Here is an 18,220-nt window from a genome sequence, read left to right as displayed (position 1 = left end):
GGGACCTTGTGGGCATCAGCTCCAACTCCCCCCCATTGCAGCAGGGCCAGCTTGAAAGTTTTATTAGGGCTTTGTCCTGAGTTTTTAATTGTTTCTATGAATAGAAATTCTGTATTTAGAGGTTTGTTTGTGAAATGAGGGGCTTTTTTTAAAAATCAAGTCATATCTGTATTAGTTTTTTCACATGCATTTAACAGGGGCTTTTAGGTACATTATAGTAGAGAAAGGATTTTCTGTTACCCAAGGTATGTGTTTAACCTGCTATGTTGTGTTTTAGACCTGGTACTGATGCTCTTTTTACTACACGTATCCTTAAACTTAGAGGAAGTTATGTACGTGCCAGTGTTGATGAGGTGACTAAAACTTGAAGTTCTCTGTCTCTGTGTTATGCTTTTTACTTTTGCCTACATAGAAATGATGTAGGCAACTCTTTCTACAAAGCTTCTAGTAAAAAAAGAAATCAGTAAAGTTAAAATAAGGTCATTCCATTTTCTACTAAACTTCATTTTCTATCCTAAAGCAAGACATTTTGATAGACATCATATGAACAGACATTCTTTCAGAAGACTTTAGAATTTTATCGAATCACAGAATGTTTTCAGTTGGAAGGGACCTTAAAGATCATCTCGTTCCAACTCCCCTGCCATGGGCAGGGACAGCTTCCACGAGACCAGGTTGCTCAGAACTCCATCCAGCCTATTCTTGAACACTTTCAGGGATGTGGCATCCACAGCTTCTCTGGGAAAACTGTGCCAGGGCCTCACCACCCTCACAGGAAAGAATTACTGCATAGTTTTTCACTGAGATTTCAGAAACACCACTATGCCAAAAGATATTCCTTCTTATGGTAAGATACAGCAATTTGTGCAACTTATTAGTGTAATTGTGAGGAAATCTAATAGATAGATGAGTTAGAATTCTCATGTATTATCGCTTAGGTTGTAGGGTTTGTATTTACTGCTTCTTTTGTACTGAAGCATGAAAGTATGTACCCCACTAATTATTAGAACAATTTCCCAGTGTAACAATACTTCACCATTAAACTGGGAAGACTTTCAAATGGATTCCTGAGAGATACAAACCCCATATAATTCAATACTTTTCTAAATGAGTTCAATGATTAAGTAGAATATTTGTCGATCAAACAGAAATAACTTGTTTGGTAGGCTAAACCAGCATTCGAAATTACTTTAATAATTGAAAATCTTCAAAGCAGAATTCAGTAATTTCTCCTGCAAGCTTCAAAAGCAGAAGAAAAATGCACTCATCAGCCTGTTCCAGAGGGAAAATACATTTTTGTAAGTATTTGAGACATTTAGTTCCTTGGCATATCTGTCAGATTTAGCTCCCTGTGACATGAATTGTGATCCCATGCAGTTCTGATATCCCACTTGCTGTTCCAGAGGAATGTCTATGCCTTTCTGGAACATCTGGAACTCCACAAATTTAGAAGCACCTGAAGTCTCAGAGGTTTTTGTGCCTGTTAAAGGATGCCATAAATCATTCAGAAAACATTTTTGAGTTTTGAATTGAGATTTAGAGTCTGATTCTTCTTTTAGCAGACTGTTAGGCAAGCAGTTTAAGAACAGTGAAAACATGGATGAAAAAACCTGTGAAACTAGACCCAAAAAATATATTGTCCCTTTTATCCCACTTGTGTGTTATGTCATATTGATTGTCATATTGTCAAATTTCCTGAAATTACTAGTTTAATTAAAGAAATTGCCTGTTTTCAATAGGCAATAAGTGTTAATATTGTAAAGAAATTTGTACATCATTCCATTTATCAGTTAATATACTGATGATATTATTGCTAAGCCTAAATTCACAGGATTTTTTTTCAAAAGAAACTGAATATTTAGCTTGATTCAAAAATAATTTTCTCAATTTAAACCAGTTTTGAAATTACAAGAATGCAGGAATTGTATGTATATGTCATTAACCTATGGTGATGTAAGACACAATACAAATAATATGCATAAAACTTAAAAAAAAATATAAATTCGTGTGATAAAATGACATGATGCAATTTGCCAATACAATTTTCTATTACAATTTGCCATTTAAAAAAAAAGTGAATGAATGGCTGCAGTTTTATAACCAATATAGATTACAATTAAATGGTAGCACAAAGGCCATGTTTTATTCAATTTAATTTGGGTAAATGCCTGCACGTAAGAAAGTTATTCAGCCTTCTAATTCTGTCTCTATACTATTTTTGGCCTCCATCCAGCTTAATCTTTGCTGTAAAAGTCTCATGTGTGTGGAAAGGTTGAACTGTAAGTAAATGTCTTAAACTAAATTACATGGATGGATTAGAGAGACTGGAAAGCGAGAAGTGTAAAGGGAAAACTAGGTTTGAATATTTCAGGGTTTTATACAGACCTGAAACATCAGGAGACTGAGATGTACTTTTCACATTCAAAAGTGAATAAAATGTCATGAGAAGTGAAGAAAATCCAGACAATTTACTGCACAGCATGGGTTCATAACTAAAGGCAACTGAGTGTTATGCAGATATAACTACTGCCAATATCTGAGCTTACTTTTTTTTTTCAAGAGCTTGTAATTCTGTGTTTTTAATTGCATTTAGTCAACCAGTCAAAGTTCATTGCAAAATGTGATTTACGTACAAGTGTTGGGGTTTTTTTTAAGACATAGACTTGAAAATCTGTAGGAACAAATGCGAGATACTTTGATTGCATGAAGTATGTAGTAAATATTTTAACAAGCAATTACATGGAGAATCGGGTATTCCAAATGTATTTCACCTGATGCTCCTCTGTTGTGTTAACTCCTGCCTACTTCCTATTTAGACCTTTCAGGCTTTTCATGAGGGCACACTCTCAAGTCAATTTGCAGTGAACATGCTGATCTGATGTAAAGATCTTGCTGATCTGGCTCATAAAAGTAAATCTTGTTAAGTAAACAGTGATGCAGTGCAATATTGGATATGAATAACTGATAAATGAGACTCATGGTGCAGCTGCAAACTTTGCCTTTCAAATCTGTATTGTATTCATCCACATTTACTTTACATTGCTAGTCTACTTAGAAAAAGGTGAAGTACATTTACGGAATATTTATGTGTATATAAACTTCTGCTACATTTTGTAATACAAAACAGAAAAGTGTTTCTGGATGACAGCGTGTTCTTGGAGTATTTTCAAGGTCACTGAATGACAGAATAGTTATGAACAGGGCTCTCCTTCTGCCACGTACAACAATGAGCAACAGAAGGATAGCGTGGATCTATCTGTATTACATTTCACAATATCTTTAAATTAATCTCCCTTTTATCCCTTTTTCTCTCTCTCCCCATTTCTTTCTTCAGTGTAAGGAAAAAGTATAGTATGCATGATGAGGATGAGAAAGAAAAAGTTATGAAGGAAAAATTATCTTTGCATGTAGGAAGCAAAAAAACCAGTTATTGAATCATAATTCGTGTCAGCCTTGAGGTCTTTCCTTTTGCACAGTAGGGAATGCCATGAAAGGCACATTTGGGATCACATTTTAGTCCCTTTGCTTGTCACTGTGAGGATGGTCTCTTTGATGATAGCAGTCACCAGGAGCTGGTATATTCTCACTTTAAATGGTGGTGGTTAGGTTTCTGCCACCTCCTGGGTAACAGAGCAAGTAGAGTCTCTTTTTCTCACGCTTTGCATATTCCAGAGTTGAAAATTGCATGGCTTAGAGTCAGAACTCCTGTGTCAGAACCTGCTTCTTAGGTAGCTCCAAGGCTGCAGCAACGTATGTGAGAAAAGACATGTAGATTTTATATATTTTATTCTGTTTATTACTAGTAGGATGCAGAATTACAATCAAAGTTAAAATGTTGGGATTTTAAATAGCAGCCTTAACTGAGAGGCAAGGCTTGTTAACATACATGAATTTGTTTATGAAAAATTCTCTGCTTCTCTGAGCATGGTAATAGACATTTTCATTCCTTGGTGCTCTCGGATATTCCTTTGGCTTACTATTAAGAATTCCTTCCTTTGGCTTACCATTAAGAATTTCCAAATTCTTGACATCTGTCTTGGAGTGCTGTAGGAATACTGGTATATTTGTAGTAATGAGTAAAGAGTAATTAATTTTCTTAGGTTTTTGAATCCATCTGGTTAAGCAAGGCCACCTCTTATTTGTATATAACATGGTGCAGTTTTGTAACACCATAAGAAAACTAGTGAATTGCATGGTATGTAAGAAAACTGGGGAATTACACAAAACATCTTAAATTGCAAAGTCTCATGGGAAAAAAAATTGTAGCTCTGCAGAACTTGGCTGACAACAGGAAGGAGATGCAGTTGTTAAAAGTAAACTGCTGTCAGTATTTTCTTAGATTTGGAAGGCATTTTCTCTGAGGGATTTCTTTGACAATTTTTTTGTATCTGTGATAAAAAGATATTTGGACCAGTAATCAGTTATTGGTTTAGGATAAGTTGATAGTTTACATCTGAGATATACACTGCTCTATTAAAAGCAGTCAGCAGGAGCTTGTCCAGTCTTGAAATGGCAGTTGTATCACACTGAAAAATACTTGTCTGCTCAGCCTTTTGGAAGAAAGATTTGAGTTCACTCTGTGAAGTCAGTCAAGCAAAAACCAACTCCAAGTAAAGCTGTGCTCTTGGGCACAGTTCTGCCCTCATTGGCAAGTCCTGTTTGCCAGTGACTGGTGATGCAGAAGAGCAGAGTCAGTCTTGACTCAAATGGGAGGACTCTGACCCACCAAATGTCACTGTATTGCAAGAATCTGTGCTAAGGTGTCCCATACCTGCCTTTCTCAAGCAGTAATATGGTCCACAAATCTACGTGGACTTGCCACACCATTGGATAGCACATACACATTCAACCTAACGCTGAAACTACTTCATGCTTGGAAGGTGCAACATTTGTCTGTTAGGAATTCAGGTAAGGCCTAGCTCACTATTTTTCCCCAAGATCTCTCAGTAACAAAGAAATCATGGCTAGAATCTTGAATGTAGGAGACTCTCTTCAACTCCCAACTTTGTGTTGCAATTTTCAAAGGGGAAGTTAGGTCACAACGAGATGTCCATTGTAGGAACAGAGGAAAAAAGGGCAGGAGAAGCTGAAATACAAATAGTTAAATTCTTTCTGCCCTGCAAGGCAGTGTAAGAGATTCTAAATTCTGGCACAGACTGGGGTGGGATACAGTTTGATTTATACCACTGAAAAATGAGAGAAAGTTGTATAGCTGTCTCAAGCATAGAAGAAAGTAAGGTATGTACTCATAGCTAACCCTCAACCTCCCCACTCAAATTATACTCCCTCCTTCAATAATCCACAGTGAATTCTAAACCTTGATATAAAGCATTGTTGCATTTGCTAAAATCTAACACTGAGTATGTTCTTTGTCATCTCCTAATAAATGGAATCCCTTAGAAGACCCTGTTTTATTTTCTGGGTTCTCTCTCAGTAAGCGTTGGTTTTAGCCTTGATTGGTGTTCAAAAGGACTAAAAAAAAGGGGGATAAATGAAACAATATAAATTATGTTAATGCTGAAGGCCTTAATTGCCCTTCTACAATGAGATTAACACAGTTATTCTTTTACTACATATTGTGATATTGTATATTCACTTAATAAAACATCACTTAGAAGACTTAATTCTACTGTCTTTATGTGTTCATATTGCCAGTGGAAGTTCAGGTGTATTCAGTGGCCTAGAAATTTTTCTTATAGGTGTATTTTAAAACCATATCTACAGAAAGTACATTTGATTCATGGAAAGGTTTAACTTAATCAGATTTTACATTTAGCAGTGTAATTTGTACTACTAAAATTGGAGCTATTATAGTCACATAAATATTTAACAATGAACCGTGCTGAGAACAAATTCCCATTGATTTTACTGTATTCGTTTATTGTTTCATAAAAAATTTTAAGTGTAGTCCTTTCCAAGTGGCTGGCTGTTTCTTCAAGCAGTAGACCCTAAAATCCTTGCATTAAGAAGTGCACAATAGCAGAGGAGGAAACAGAGTTCTGAGGACCAAGATAGTATTTGCCTTTCATTTATAGAATCAGAGAAAGGTTGGTTGGAAGGAACATCTGGAGTTTATCTGGTCCAGCCTCCTGCTTAAATCGGGACTAGTGCCAGTCCTAGATCAGGCCAGGCATGGCTTTTTCTAACTCAATCTCAACCCCCAAGGATGGAGATTCCTCACCCTCTTGTCTTGGTGTAACCTGTTTCAGTGCTTCATGTCTCTTCCAATGTATCAATATTACTAATATCTGCTCTGAACTTGCCCAGCTACAGCTTGGGCCTGTTGTCCTTGTTGTGCTCTTTGCTGCTGCTGAGGAGAGTCTCACACCACTGTTTCTATCTCCATTGAGAAAGGTTGTAGGTGACTGTTCAATCCCCCCTTGGCATTATCTCCAGCAGACTAAATAACACTCAGCACTATGCGTTGTTCATATCCTACACTCCTTTTGGTAGCTCTCTGCTGGACCCAATCTGGTTTCACAGAATCACAGAATATGCTGAGTTGGAAGGACCCACAAGGATCATCAGGTCCAGTTCTTAGCCCTGCACAGGACCATCCCCAAGAGTCACCCCGAGTGCCCGAGAGCACTGTCCAAACGCTTCTTGAACTCTGTCAGGCTTGGTGCTGTGACCACTGCCCTGGGGAGCCTGTTCCAGGGCCCAGNTGCGTTGTTCATATCCTACACTCCTTTTGGTAGCTCTCTGCTGGACCCAATCTGGTTTCCCAGAATCACAGAATATGCTGAGTTTGAAGGACCCACAAGGATCATCAGGTCCAGTTCTTAGCCCTGCACAGGACCATCCCCAAGAGTCACCCCGAGTGCCCGAGAGCATTGTCCAAACGCTTCTTGAACTCTGTCAGGCTTGGTGCTGTGACCACGTCCCTGGGGAGCCTGTTCCAGTGCCCAGCCACCCTCTGGGTGAAGAACTTCTTTCTAATATCCAACCTTAAACCTCCCCTGACACAACTTCAGGCCATTCCCTTGGGTCCTGTCACTGGTCACCCCAGAGAAGAGATCCGTGCCTGCCCCTCCTCTTCCCCTTGTGAGGAAGTTGTAACTGCGATGAGGTCTCCCCTCAGTCTCCTCTTCTCCAGGCTGTTTCATTTTGTTCTGGGACACACAGTCCCAGCTTGGTGTTACTAGCACTAACTAGAACAGGACAATAAACTTCCCTCAGCCTGCTGGCTCCAAGCTCTGCATCCCTGTCTGCATTGGCCTGTGTGCAGCTCTTCCTACACAAACCTTTCAGCCTGACCAGAAAGACCTCTTGCGCCAAAGACCTAAAGTTATCTTTGATCTAATCAAGGTTTCTGTTGGGCATCTTGGTACTTGCATTGGTGAACATCAAGGAATAGGGTTACACAGATGGGATTCTGTCATCTATGCTGCTGCAGCTATTTTTTCTTTCATTGAATTAGCTGGGATTTGGGTTGTGTGTTTTAAACTGCAAGAGTGTGAGCAGTTCTTCTAAGGAGTGCACCAAAGTCCATAAGTCTCCATGAGATCCATTTCCATGATTTAGATTAATTTAATGCTTCTACATTTTAAGGTAGCAAACAATTAGCCGTCAGCAGAAGTTGTTTAATTGAATGTTAATTGCAACACTTCAGAACGCTGACAATCCTGTGCACAGACAAAAAAAAACTAATAAAAGTATTTCTTAAAAGCTTGTTCTAAAAAAATTTATTTATTGAATAAATAAAATGAAGGGCTAATGAGTACTCTGAGGAGACCTGACATTTTAAAGTTCAAGTTATTCGAAGAGCATTTGTTTTTGAAATGCATTTAAATTCTGTGGGTTTTAAGCTCAACGTATTTCCATTTTAGCCAACTGAATTGTGTAAAAAATTAGTTCATTCTGTATGCCTTGTTTAGCTTAACAAGATCTCCTTACAGGGATTATCAACAGTTTCAAGGACTCCGTCTCCTGAACTTTAAATATAGGGATGCCTAGTAAATTTTTGATTGTCCATTCTTTCTTTCTCCTCTCCATTTCGTCTTCCATTTCTACTCTCTTATCCCTTTCCTATTCCTTCACTTCCATTTCCCTTTCCTTTAATATGTACAAGTATCTTTTCTGGAAGTTGATTGCATTTTCAAGGATCTGGTATTAAGCAGTTTGCTTGGTCATCATAAAGGTAGTATAGGAAATTTTCAAAGTAAAACCTTGGAGGAAGGGATACTAAAGGAATAGAAAAGAGTTTTTTGGGGGGTTGGGTTGGTTTGGTTTGGTTTTTTGGGGAGTTTTTTGTTTTGTTTTTTTTTTTAAGATATCAGTACAGCTTTGAGTATCTGTGTGATTCAATGGGTGTTATTACAGAGGAGGAAAAGAAGCCCTTCTCGTTGGCATGGTGAAAAACACATTTCACTTTGTTCTCCATAATTTTTTTTAAGTGATGAGATACTTCTTACTAAAAACTGAACCAACACCTAATGTGATTTTGTACATTCCGGTTAGATAAAACGTAATCAAAATAGCAACCTAAGACATTTACAAAAGGGTAATACAGAAACAATTGAATAAAAGCTTAATGGTGTCAAATTTGAAGAAAGAGAAGCTGACTTGTAAAGCAAAGTGTTGGGTTATAGAAGAATGAAACCAAGAGTAAAGAAAATTCTGAAAATTTGCCTATCTCAGTTTTAATGCAATGATATGAAAAATCAGGAAAGTTAGGACAAAATAAGTATTATTTTATGGATAGTCAGTATATCCATTACATGCTCTTATACATTCTTATTGTACATTAGTAAATTCTCATTTGATAATGTTAGAAGGTTTCTGTATGGAGAAGAAACATAGCAAGTTGGAATTAATAGTGAAGCCTCACATGTTCTCCTAGAAATTTTGGCAATTTTTAATTATGGAAAGTTTGCTTTTACTAAAAAAGCACTAAAAACATTGTAATTAAAAATAATACAATTTTTAGTGGGAATTTCTTCTCCTAACCTACCCCACCCTGCACACATAAGTGCTGTAAACCAGGAGAACTGTTTGTTACATTCCTGTCCTTTAGGTTAGGGTATACTGTTATCCATGTCATCTTCCATTTCAGGGAACTACAGAAAATAGTAGCTAAGAAATATTAGTTAACAAAAAAGTGAACTATAGATACGTGAGGGAACTATTTCTAATTAGCAAGAAATATTTTGATAATAATCCAAAAGGATTTTTTTGCCATACACTGAAAGCGGTAGAGAAATACAAAGTATTCCAAACAATTACAGAATAAAAGTAAAATTGTTTCTTTTATTTTGAAGACAGAATGTGTGTTTGAAATACAAATTCTGTCTTAATGGTAGTGAGAAACAAAAGCTCTCAAAGCTAGACCCTAGTTTCACATGGGTGTTGATAGGACAAGACATTAATCAGTACAAGTGGCAGGGTTTGGTCATGAAATATTCTGTTATTGTCAAGTTAATATCACAGAAAAATGTAAAGATGATATCAAGATAACATGGTCTCTTTTATCACTGGGAGTATGAATATATTTTTAAGGCTGTAGCCTAAAAATATTACATACTTTTAATGATTTTTCGTTTTTCTTAACACTAGTTTGCAGAAATTATTTATTTTATATGCAGTTCGTGCAAGTGTGTCTCTGTTCTGAATGAGGTTATGGAAACAGTTTACTGTTACAATGATCCATCTCAGCAAATTACTTTTGTTCCCGGAATTTTTCTCATAGGATTTTTTTTCTTAAACTGCATGCTCTGCTGTTATTTTGATTAAATACAGATTGAACTAAGGGTGCTTTTGAAATAAATAAACTAGAAAATGAACTTCTAGAGAAAATCTATTCATTGTTATGTCCAAGGTTTGTTACCTGACAAAACCCATCTTCTGGATTCATGCTGATTCCATTTATTATAAACTGTATTCTCAATCCACAAATTTACTCTTTCTTAGGGGCTTTGATTTACATTCCTGCTTTCTTTATTTTCATTAATTTATAGCACTTTGTGTTGTATAACTATAATTGCCCCATAGATTATTTAACCTTTTCTTATTAGATTTATTTCAATACAAATAGATAGCAAAGAAAATCCCCTGAATGACTCGAAAGTGGGGATGCTACTCTTGATTCGGTTTGTATAGTGATATTTCAGAATCCAACCCAATAAAATTAAAAATTAAATATATAGAGAAAAGAGGTTTAACAAAGTAATTGTATTTTAGTATGTTATATATTAATATTAAAAAACTAATAAAGCCATTTTTGCAAAATGCGTTTTTAATGTCAGCTACTGAAAAGTATTTTGTAAGAAAATTATTCATGTTAGTGAACATTAGATTATATTAATTATAACTTATCTGTCACGCTTTATATCTTTATTCATAGGTGATTGTTTGTATTCACAATTAATTAAACCTCTGCAACTTTTATTCCAAACCAATGCAATAATTGTACATTATAGTGCAAAGAACGATGGAAATTCCTGACAGAGCTATTTTATCTGATTATTAAAATGTTTGCATTTTTTTCTGTGTATACATTTTAGAGAATGACTTAAGGCTTGATATTGTCTCATATATATTAATGGAATTTATGCCAGTGATTTCACTGGCAGTAGGATTTGCATTAATTATGGGTTTTTTTCATATAATGTGCAACTTGAAATGTTTTCATTATTAGAGTTCATTCATTTGTGTTAGCTGAATTCTAAAATTTATAGTCTGATGCTTGAATCAGTATTTATGAAATTAACTGTTATTTGGGCAAGGCTGACAGGTGGAACTGAGACTGGCTGATTCTGCATATGAATTAACATTTTGTCTATTGTGTAGCAAAATCCTTTTTTATTTTTTTCCCTGTATTTCTCCCCCATGGCAAATTCTAACTTCATTTTGTCAATATTTCTGAGCTGATTGTAAGGCTCAGCTAGAAAAGAGAGTTTTTAAACTCTTCCTCCTACTGTGCAAACACACAGAATAAACAAAACAGATGCTGAAATTTTGGGAGAAGTTCCTCATATTCTGTGACATCTACAAGAGTCTTAGACATTTGTACAGAACTTTAATGCTCAAGTTCCTCACTTCTCACATGTCCTGCTGCCATAGGTTCCTCACTGCTCTCTTCCTGTGCTTTTTTTTTTCTATCCTTAAAAGAACATGAGTCATCATCACAAAAAGAAACCTGTTTGAGTTTCATAAAAATGCTATTTTATTTATTTTTCCTCTGAAAGAGGTTCTCATATTTCCAGGGGACTCATTTTTTTCCTTGAGGGTAGTAAAATAATGAGTAATAGGTGCACCAAAATGCTATTAAATCAAAACACTCCAGTTATCAACATGCACTGTATTCAGTCTGCATTCAGTCTCTGTAGTAATACAGATGGAGACTAAAGAGAAAGGAGTAGGAAAAAAAATCCTAAAATTTGTAATGTTTCTTTGACAGAACTTCTGGCACAATCTCAAATATATATGAGCAAAGATGATATTCCAGGATTATATGTCTCAGATACTTTGTTTCAAAATAAATTTATATCCTACTTTAGTTAGATCTGACATCCTCAAGGGATTGAATTTGGAACGGGAAGAACATTGGTCCATGCAACAAATACCTCTCCAATGAGAACAATGTAGTGATGTGCTATTTCTGCTAATTAACCTCATATAAAATCTACTTTGAGATTAATGTAGTGTAACTGTACTATTAGTTCCCCTAACCTTCTTTGCTTTTGTGATGGTTTATGTAATATATCACAGTCCCTAGAAGGTTTCTGAGGAAGATTACTTTGGTGAAAAGACAATTTTATATGCCAGACATTTTCCCTCTCATTCTACTGTTATAAAGTAACGTAAATAACCTACCCTGGACCAGAAAAGCAGCTGGGGAATTTTGTTTTGATTTTACTGACTTGGATTTATGGTACAATTTATTTCACAGCAAATCTTGCATCAGATGTTGTTTTCCTGTGGTTCATCTTGACAACAGTTAAAATTTTGTGACAATAAAATGAACTTTTCTAGCTGAAATGCTTGCACACTAGATTTTAAATAGTGGGGAATTCTGCATTTTTTTCTATCTATATTTTGTCTATCTATATTTTTGTGTTTGTTTTTGTGTTTTTTTTTTTTTTTACTGCATTCATGTTTTTATTGTTTTAGATTTGCTTGCAAATTAAAACAATCTGTAAGATGAAAAATAAGGACTCTATTTTTAATATTGCTTAAACTTTAGGATTATTGCCCCAGAATATGTTACAGTGAGTTTTTCTATGCAATAGGGTTTATTTCTTTTTCATGGCTGTGTTTCTTTTTAAATTCTGGCCAACAACATTTTAATAAAAAATCAAGCCAGTGTTCCTGGCATACCTTGTTAAAAAAGTATTTATAATTTTGTTTTAAACTCTTAATCTAGTATATAAAATCAAAACAACTGGTAACTTATTGTATCATGATCTCCTCGAAGAGCACCTTGTGACTTGCAGTCTCCCTGTCTATTTTCTTATAAGTGGAAAACAGTAGGGTCTGAGCTGTTCTGCATCATGTTAATGTATTAATTAAGTAACTTAAATTAGTTAATTTAGTTAATTTGCAGAGTTCACAAGAGAATGTTCTGGTTTTCCCTCTTTAGAGTATTCCTTCCAAATCTACTCCTCAATGTAACCCGTCACTATATGAATAATCCCAGCAAAATCAGGCTACAAAATTGAATTCTCCAGCTGAAGCACACAGATATTCTAATTAGAAAGACAATATAAAAGCAAAAGAAGGTAGAAAGGTAGACATGACAGGTAGAAAAAAAACCTGAAAAGTTTCAAATCATATTCTGAAAGAAAGGAATTTCACTTTCAGTATATTTTGAACTTGATAGACATCAATGAATATACAAACAGCACAACATACAGTATGCAGTGGACCGATTTTTTCACATTTATATACTATGAAAGTGAAATACTATATTTCTTTCAGAGCATTATTTGAAATTTTGCAGCTAATTACTTCAGTGATCACTGCAAGCTGTAATCAAAATATCCAGTGTGGCCAGGGCCATGAGATAAGGAGTCCTGCAAGAAAATCTTAATTTTTATATGGAAAGATATATAGGATGATTTTATATTTAAATGACAGATGCATATCTTAAAAAACAAAACCAAACAACTAAATTGTCAAGTATTTTCTTCCATTCTTAACATATTCCAAAAAATGTGAAACTGAACAAGCAGTGGTAGTTTCACTACTCTTAGATTACTTTTCAGCCCTGCCCTTTTGTTACATACTGTGGGACAGTTTTATATCTTACTTATTCTAAATATTCTCTTGGAACTGGAGTATGTAAAGTATTCAGATCCAGAATTTTTTTTTTTCTTTTTTTTTTCCAGCAGGACATAGTTATATTTTTCTTCCTACATATATAATATATCCACATCTACCATCACTGATAACAAGTTGGTCCAGATTTTGAGGACATATTGTGCTATCAGATACAGTTGGGTTAATTCCATAAATGTAATTATAAGTCATTGTATCTAGACACATAGCGCTGTGCAGAGGATTCTGAAGTATACACTGATTCTTTAAATACTGCATATATAAGTAATTTTGTTCATTTATGTAGGCCCCAGGAGTCACTTAAGTGTTTGTGGAATCGAATCCTTAAGTTTCATGTATTTAATACATTTGTGTTTTATTAAGTGTTGACTCATAGTCATGCTTTTATGTTGTTTAGATTTTAAATACATTTACAGTAACACTAATTTTTAGTATGCCCTAAGGTTTATTTTCAGTGAAATTATTCAGCCTTGGAAAGTAGTCATGGCTGAAAGGCAAGTCAAACACTGCTACTGCTTGGTTTAGGTTTTAAATTTCATCTTAACAGAACTGAATGTTATATATCATAATCCTTCCCTTCTCCAAATTCTATTCTTATTCTCATGATGGTACTTCATTTTTTCATGACATGGTTATACTTCAGAGTTTGATATTTTTAAATTTCATGAAATTATAAGGCTAAAATATGCTGGAAGACATACAGTTCTACTGCTTTGTTTACTAGAAAACAGTTATCATGTTTCAATGGCAAATTCATGCAAAGTGCCCATGATAGAGTGTGAAATGTAAAAGTTACTGTTTTTCCAAATTCGTTAAATCCCTTTAGCACCACATGTAATGGAAACTCTAGCTGACTGCTGCAGAAACTAAAGAAATAGAAATTCTAATAAATCTGAACTCAAAAGCCTAACAAAGAGTACGGACAGAAATAATCATGCTTTCATTGAATATGTAACTTGAAAAGCAGGCCTAAAGCAACTATAAAAATACTTCTCTATAATGAAAAACGAGGCTCCCTAGAGACTGAGAAAGATACTACTGCTTCTTTCTTGAGACATTACATTTCTATATCCTCTTGTAAAATATTACAGCCCCTGCCTTGCTGGGCAGGACAAATGCTGCTGTGCTTCTAGTCAAGTCCATCTAATTTACATCCATTCCCCACTATGAATCTGACATATGGAGAGCTCATCACAGAGCTGGCAAACAGCAAACAGGCAATTGCTGTAGAGACAACAAAAAGAATCTTTCTTGTAAAGGCAGGGTAATGCTCCAAGAACTCTCTTTGGATCAATATTTCCAAATGCATATTCACCATTGCTATTAGTAAATACAGTACTATAATATTTATAAATATTATATATTATTTATTCCTGTGAGGGATCCTGGAATCCAACATTTTTCCCTGGATTTTGTTTCTAGAGTTGTTTCTGTACAATATTCTTGCTTTTTGGCAAGCTTTTTTGTTCTCTGCTTCTGATGGCATCTCCAGGTGCTATTATAGAGATAGGTTGTGTGAATGAATCCTGTCAGGGGTTCAGTCTTAATTTCTGAAAGCCTGTCATAAGTTCAAACCCCTTGGCTTCCGAAATCACCTTTTTTTGTTTGATTGATTGGTTTTTTTGTTATAACTTAATACGCACTCCCATGCACCTCCTCTGAAATATATACAAACGTGACTAATTTACTTTCAGGTCCCTAGCAGATAACTCAGAACTCTTCCCTTGGTCATCATACACATCTGTCACTTTAGGTCTTGAATACTTTGTTGAACTGGCAGACAATAGCACCAGCAATTCACCACTGATGTGCATGTAACTGTGTAGAGTGCAGACCAAGGACAGTTCATACTCATCTGCATGAAGGAAAAATGGCAATTTATGAAGTGTATGAAGTTGGCTGGAACATGTATTAGGTGCCTGTTGCCAGTAAGGAAGAAGGAGAATTGCCTAAATTTTTGCCAGATTCCTCTCTTCTCTGCGGTGGGTGGACCGTGGCTGGATGCCAGGTATCCAGCAAAGCCATTCTGTCACTCCCCTCTGCAACTGGAGAAGAAAGAGAACAAAAGTTGACATGAGGACCAGGAGAGGTCACTCACCAATTACCATCATGGGCACAACAGTCTCGACTTGGAGAAATAAATTGAATTTATCACCAGTCAGAATCAGAGCAGGACAATGAGAAGTAAAACAAATCTGAAAAACACCTTCCCTCCACCTCTCCCTCCTTCCCAGGACCTACCTCCTCCCCCCCAGCAGCTCAGGGAGATGGGAATGGGGGTTACTCTTAGTTCATCACAGGTTGTTTCTGCAACTCCTCAGGGAGAGGAGTTGGAGTCCTTCCCCTGCTCCAATGTGGGATCTCTCCCACAGGAGATAGTCCTCCATGAATGTGAGTCCTTCCCACAGGCTATAGTTCTTCATTAACTGCTCCAACACTGGTCCCTTCCATGGGGTGCAGTCCTTCAGGAACAGGCTGCTCCAGCGTGGGTCCCCCACAGCATTACAAGCCCTAACAGCAAACGAGCTCCAGCATGGGCTCCTCTCTCCAGAGGTCCCTGCCAGGAGCCTGCTCCTCTGTGGGCTTCCCATGGAGTCACAGCCTTCTTCGGCATCCATCTGCTCTGGTGTGGGCTCCTCCAAGGGCTGCAGGTGTATCTCTGTTCCCCTGTGGATCTCCATGTGCTGCAGGGGCAGAGCTGCCTCACCATGGGCTGCACCAGGGGCTGCAGGGGAACCTCAGCTCTGGCACCTGGAGCACCTCCTGCCCCTCCTTCTGCACTGAACTTGGTGTCTGAAGAGTTGTTCCTCTCACATATTCACTCTTCCCTGAGAGAAATTATATCTCTGCAATAACTTTTTTCCTTCTTAAATATGTTATTGCAGAGACGTTACTACCTTCTCTGATGGGCTCATCCTTGGCTAGTGGCAGCTCCATCCTGGAGCCATCTGGCATTGGCTCTGCCAGACACAGGGGAGGCTTCTGGCAGCTTTTCACAGAAGCCTCCCTTGTAACCCCCCCCAGCTACCAAAACCAATACAGTGTGCTCACAGTGTGAACATAAAATATCGATTCCCATCAATACCTTTGACTGTTGCCTGTGGCTTCTGAAACACTGGCTTTACATTCCTGCAGAAGCATAATTTGCTCAGTCACAACAACAATTCCATGCAGATGAAAAAAGGGACTATTAGCACTCAACAAAAAAGCTACGTTTGAAACCAAAGTACTATTGGAAAATGGGACTTCTTAAGTTGCAAGTGAAGAAAACAAATTATGAAGTTGCCTGATTTTTTTTTAATTTATTGCTTCATCAAACTTTGTTCCTTTTTTTCTTTCCCTTTCCTTTAGCAATGGTTGTTCTCAGCAACTTGGAACCAAATACGACATATGAAATCAAAGTAGCAGCTGTAAATGGAAAGGGTCAAGGAGAGTATAGCAAAATTGAGATCTTTCAGACCTTACCTGTCCGTGAGTAACACTTATGCTATTAAATGAAAATTATTACTGGAATATGTTACCTCTAGATCAGCTAATAATTTGAATTATGATTCACTGTAGATAATGTTTTATATTTATACTCTGCTCCCTAGTGTATTACAACAGTCACTGCTTCTCAGAAATCATGTTTTGTTCATCTTATTCCCGCCCTTCCAAGAAGTATAAATGAATTTAAATTAGCAGATTTATCCCATTATCTTATATTTTTGAAACTCGGAAAAATCTATATTTTATATACAAGAGAACAAACCATGAAAGATATTAGATTAAGGACTTTTTCTCATTTACACTCAGGATATTTTCAGCATCTGTGAGAAATGAATTGTCCATTTCTGGAGACATTTCTTCATCAAATTATGCTGCCATTGTTTTGCAATTATTAAGCCTCAAACAGAAATCTTAAGATGTGGAAAAAATGATGAGAATAAATTGTTGTAACTATGATTACATGCAAATGAAAAATTCTATGAAACCAGTTTCATATTTGTAGTAGCTATCAACAAGAGATTCAGACTTAAACATTAAAGACTAATGAAAAATATTTTTCTCAAATTACCTCTAAATAGAAAGAACAATAAATAAATAAAATACAAAGTGAGAAGAAAAATAAAGGAACTGGCAGATGGCAGTGTATAGTAATCAAACAGACATACCAAAATACATCAGCAACTATTGCCAGACCAATCTCTCATAAATCTGTTGCAACTGAACTGTTTCCTGAGTAGGGCATGACTCAGTGTAGTTAATACCAACCCTAAGGGAATGAACAATAAAATTCATGCAACTACAAAGAGCACAAAATATTTCTGTGTTATTATATTATGTTCTTACTGGTACATTTCTTCTGTCCCAAACCAGTAACATGACAGCTTTTAATTTTCTTTTTCATTGAAGCATATGCATATCCTAAATATATTGAAGGACTGATAAAATGATTTGCTGTCATTCCTATGAAACAACATACCTGATGGAGAAATGGCAGAAACTCGTAAAGTTTATACATATATATATGTTATCTGATAGAAAGCTAGGCAAACTTTATGTTGAGATCTGTTTATCCTTACTCTGATAAGGGATAAACAATAAAATTATTTTAAAAGAACTGTATCTCTTGGAGTGAATGCAAATTTGCAGGTATTTTGATGATTAGACACCTCAGCATGAAATGTTCATGTAGGATCTGTTTTGAAAATTTGTAATAGGCATTGCATACAGAAATGATAATTAGTCAGTGAATTTTGACTAGCAAAATGGCTTAAACTGGCTATAAATCTTTTGATGGTATGTTTAAGAATACTTGGGTTTGGGTTTGGAAATCTTATTCTTTACATTTATTTTTGATATTGACTACTCTAAAAGTATCTAATTTGCCTTGACACATTTATTGGAGAGTATATTTACTTTAAATTACAATTTAAATCTTGCACATGGGACTAAAGCT

General features: G+C 36.0%; 1 protein-coding gene across 1 annotated transcript in view; it reads left to right on the top strand.

The window, feature by feature from the left end:
• The window catches only part of NCAM2 (neural cell adhesion molecule 2), a 276,833-nt gene that overhangs the window by 211,998 nt on the left and 46,615 nt on the right, over positions 1-18,220 (top strand). The window contains exon 13 of the mRNA XM_017808019.1: positions 16,630-16,749. Within this exon, the coding sequence (XP_017663508.1) occupies positions 16,630-16,749 (120 nt within the window). The remainder of the gene's footprint in view (positions 1-16,629; positions 16,750-18,220) is intronic.

Source organism: Lepidothrix coronata, unplaced genomic scaffold, assembly GCF_001604755.1.
Source record: "Lepidothrix coronata isolate B3197 unplaced genomic scaffold, Lepidothrix_coronata-1.0 Scaffold21, whole genome shotgun sequence".
Lineage (NCBI taxonomy): Eukaryota > Metazoa > Chordata > Aves > Passeriformes > Pipridae > Lepidothrix > Lepidothrix coronata.
Note: the sequence above shows the minus strand (reverse complement) of the source record. Positions and strands in the feature narration are given on the sequence as shown.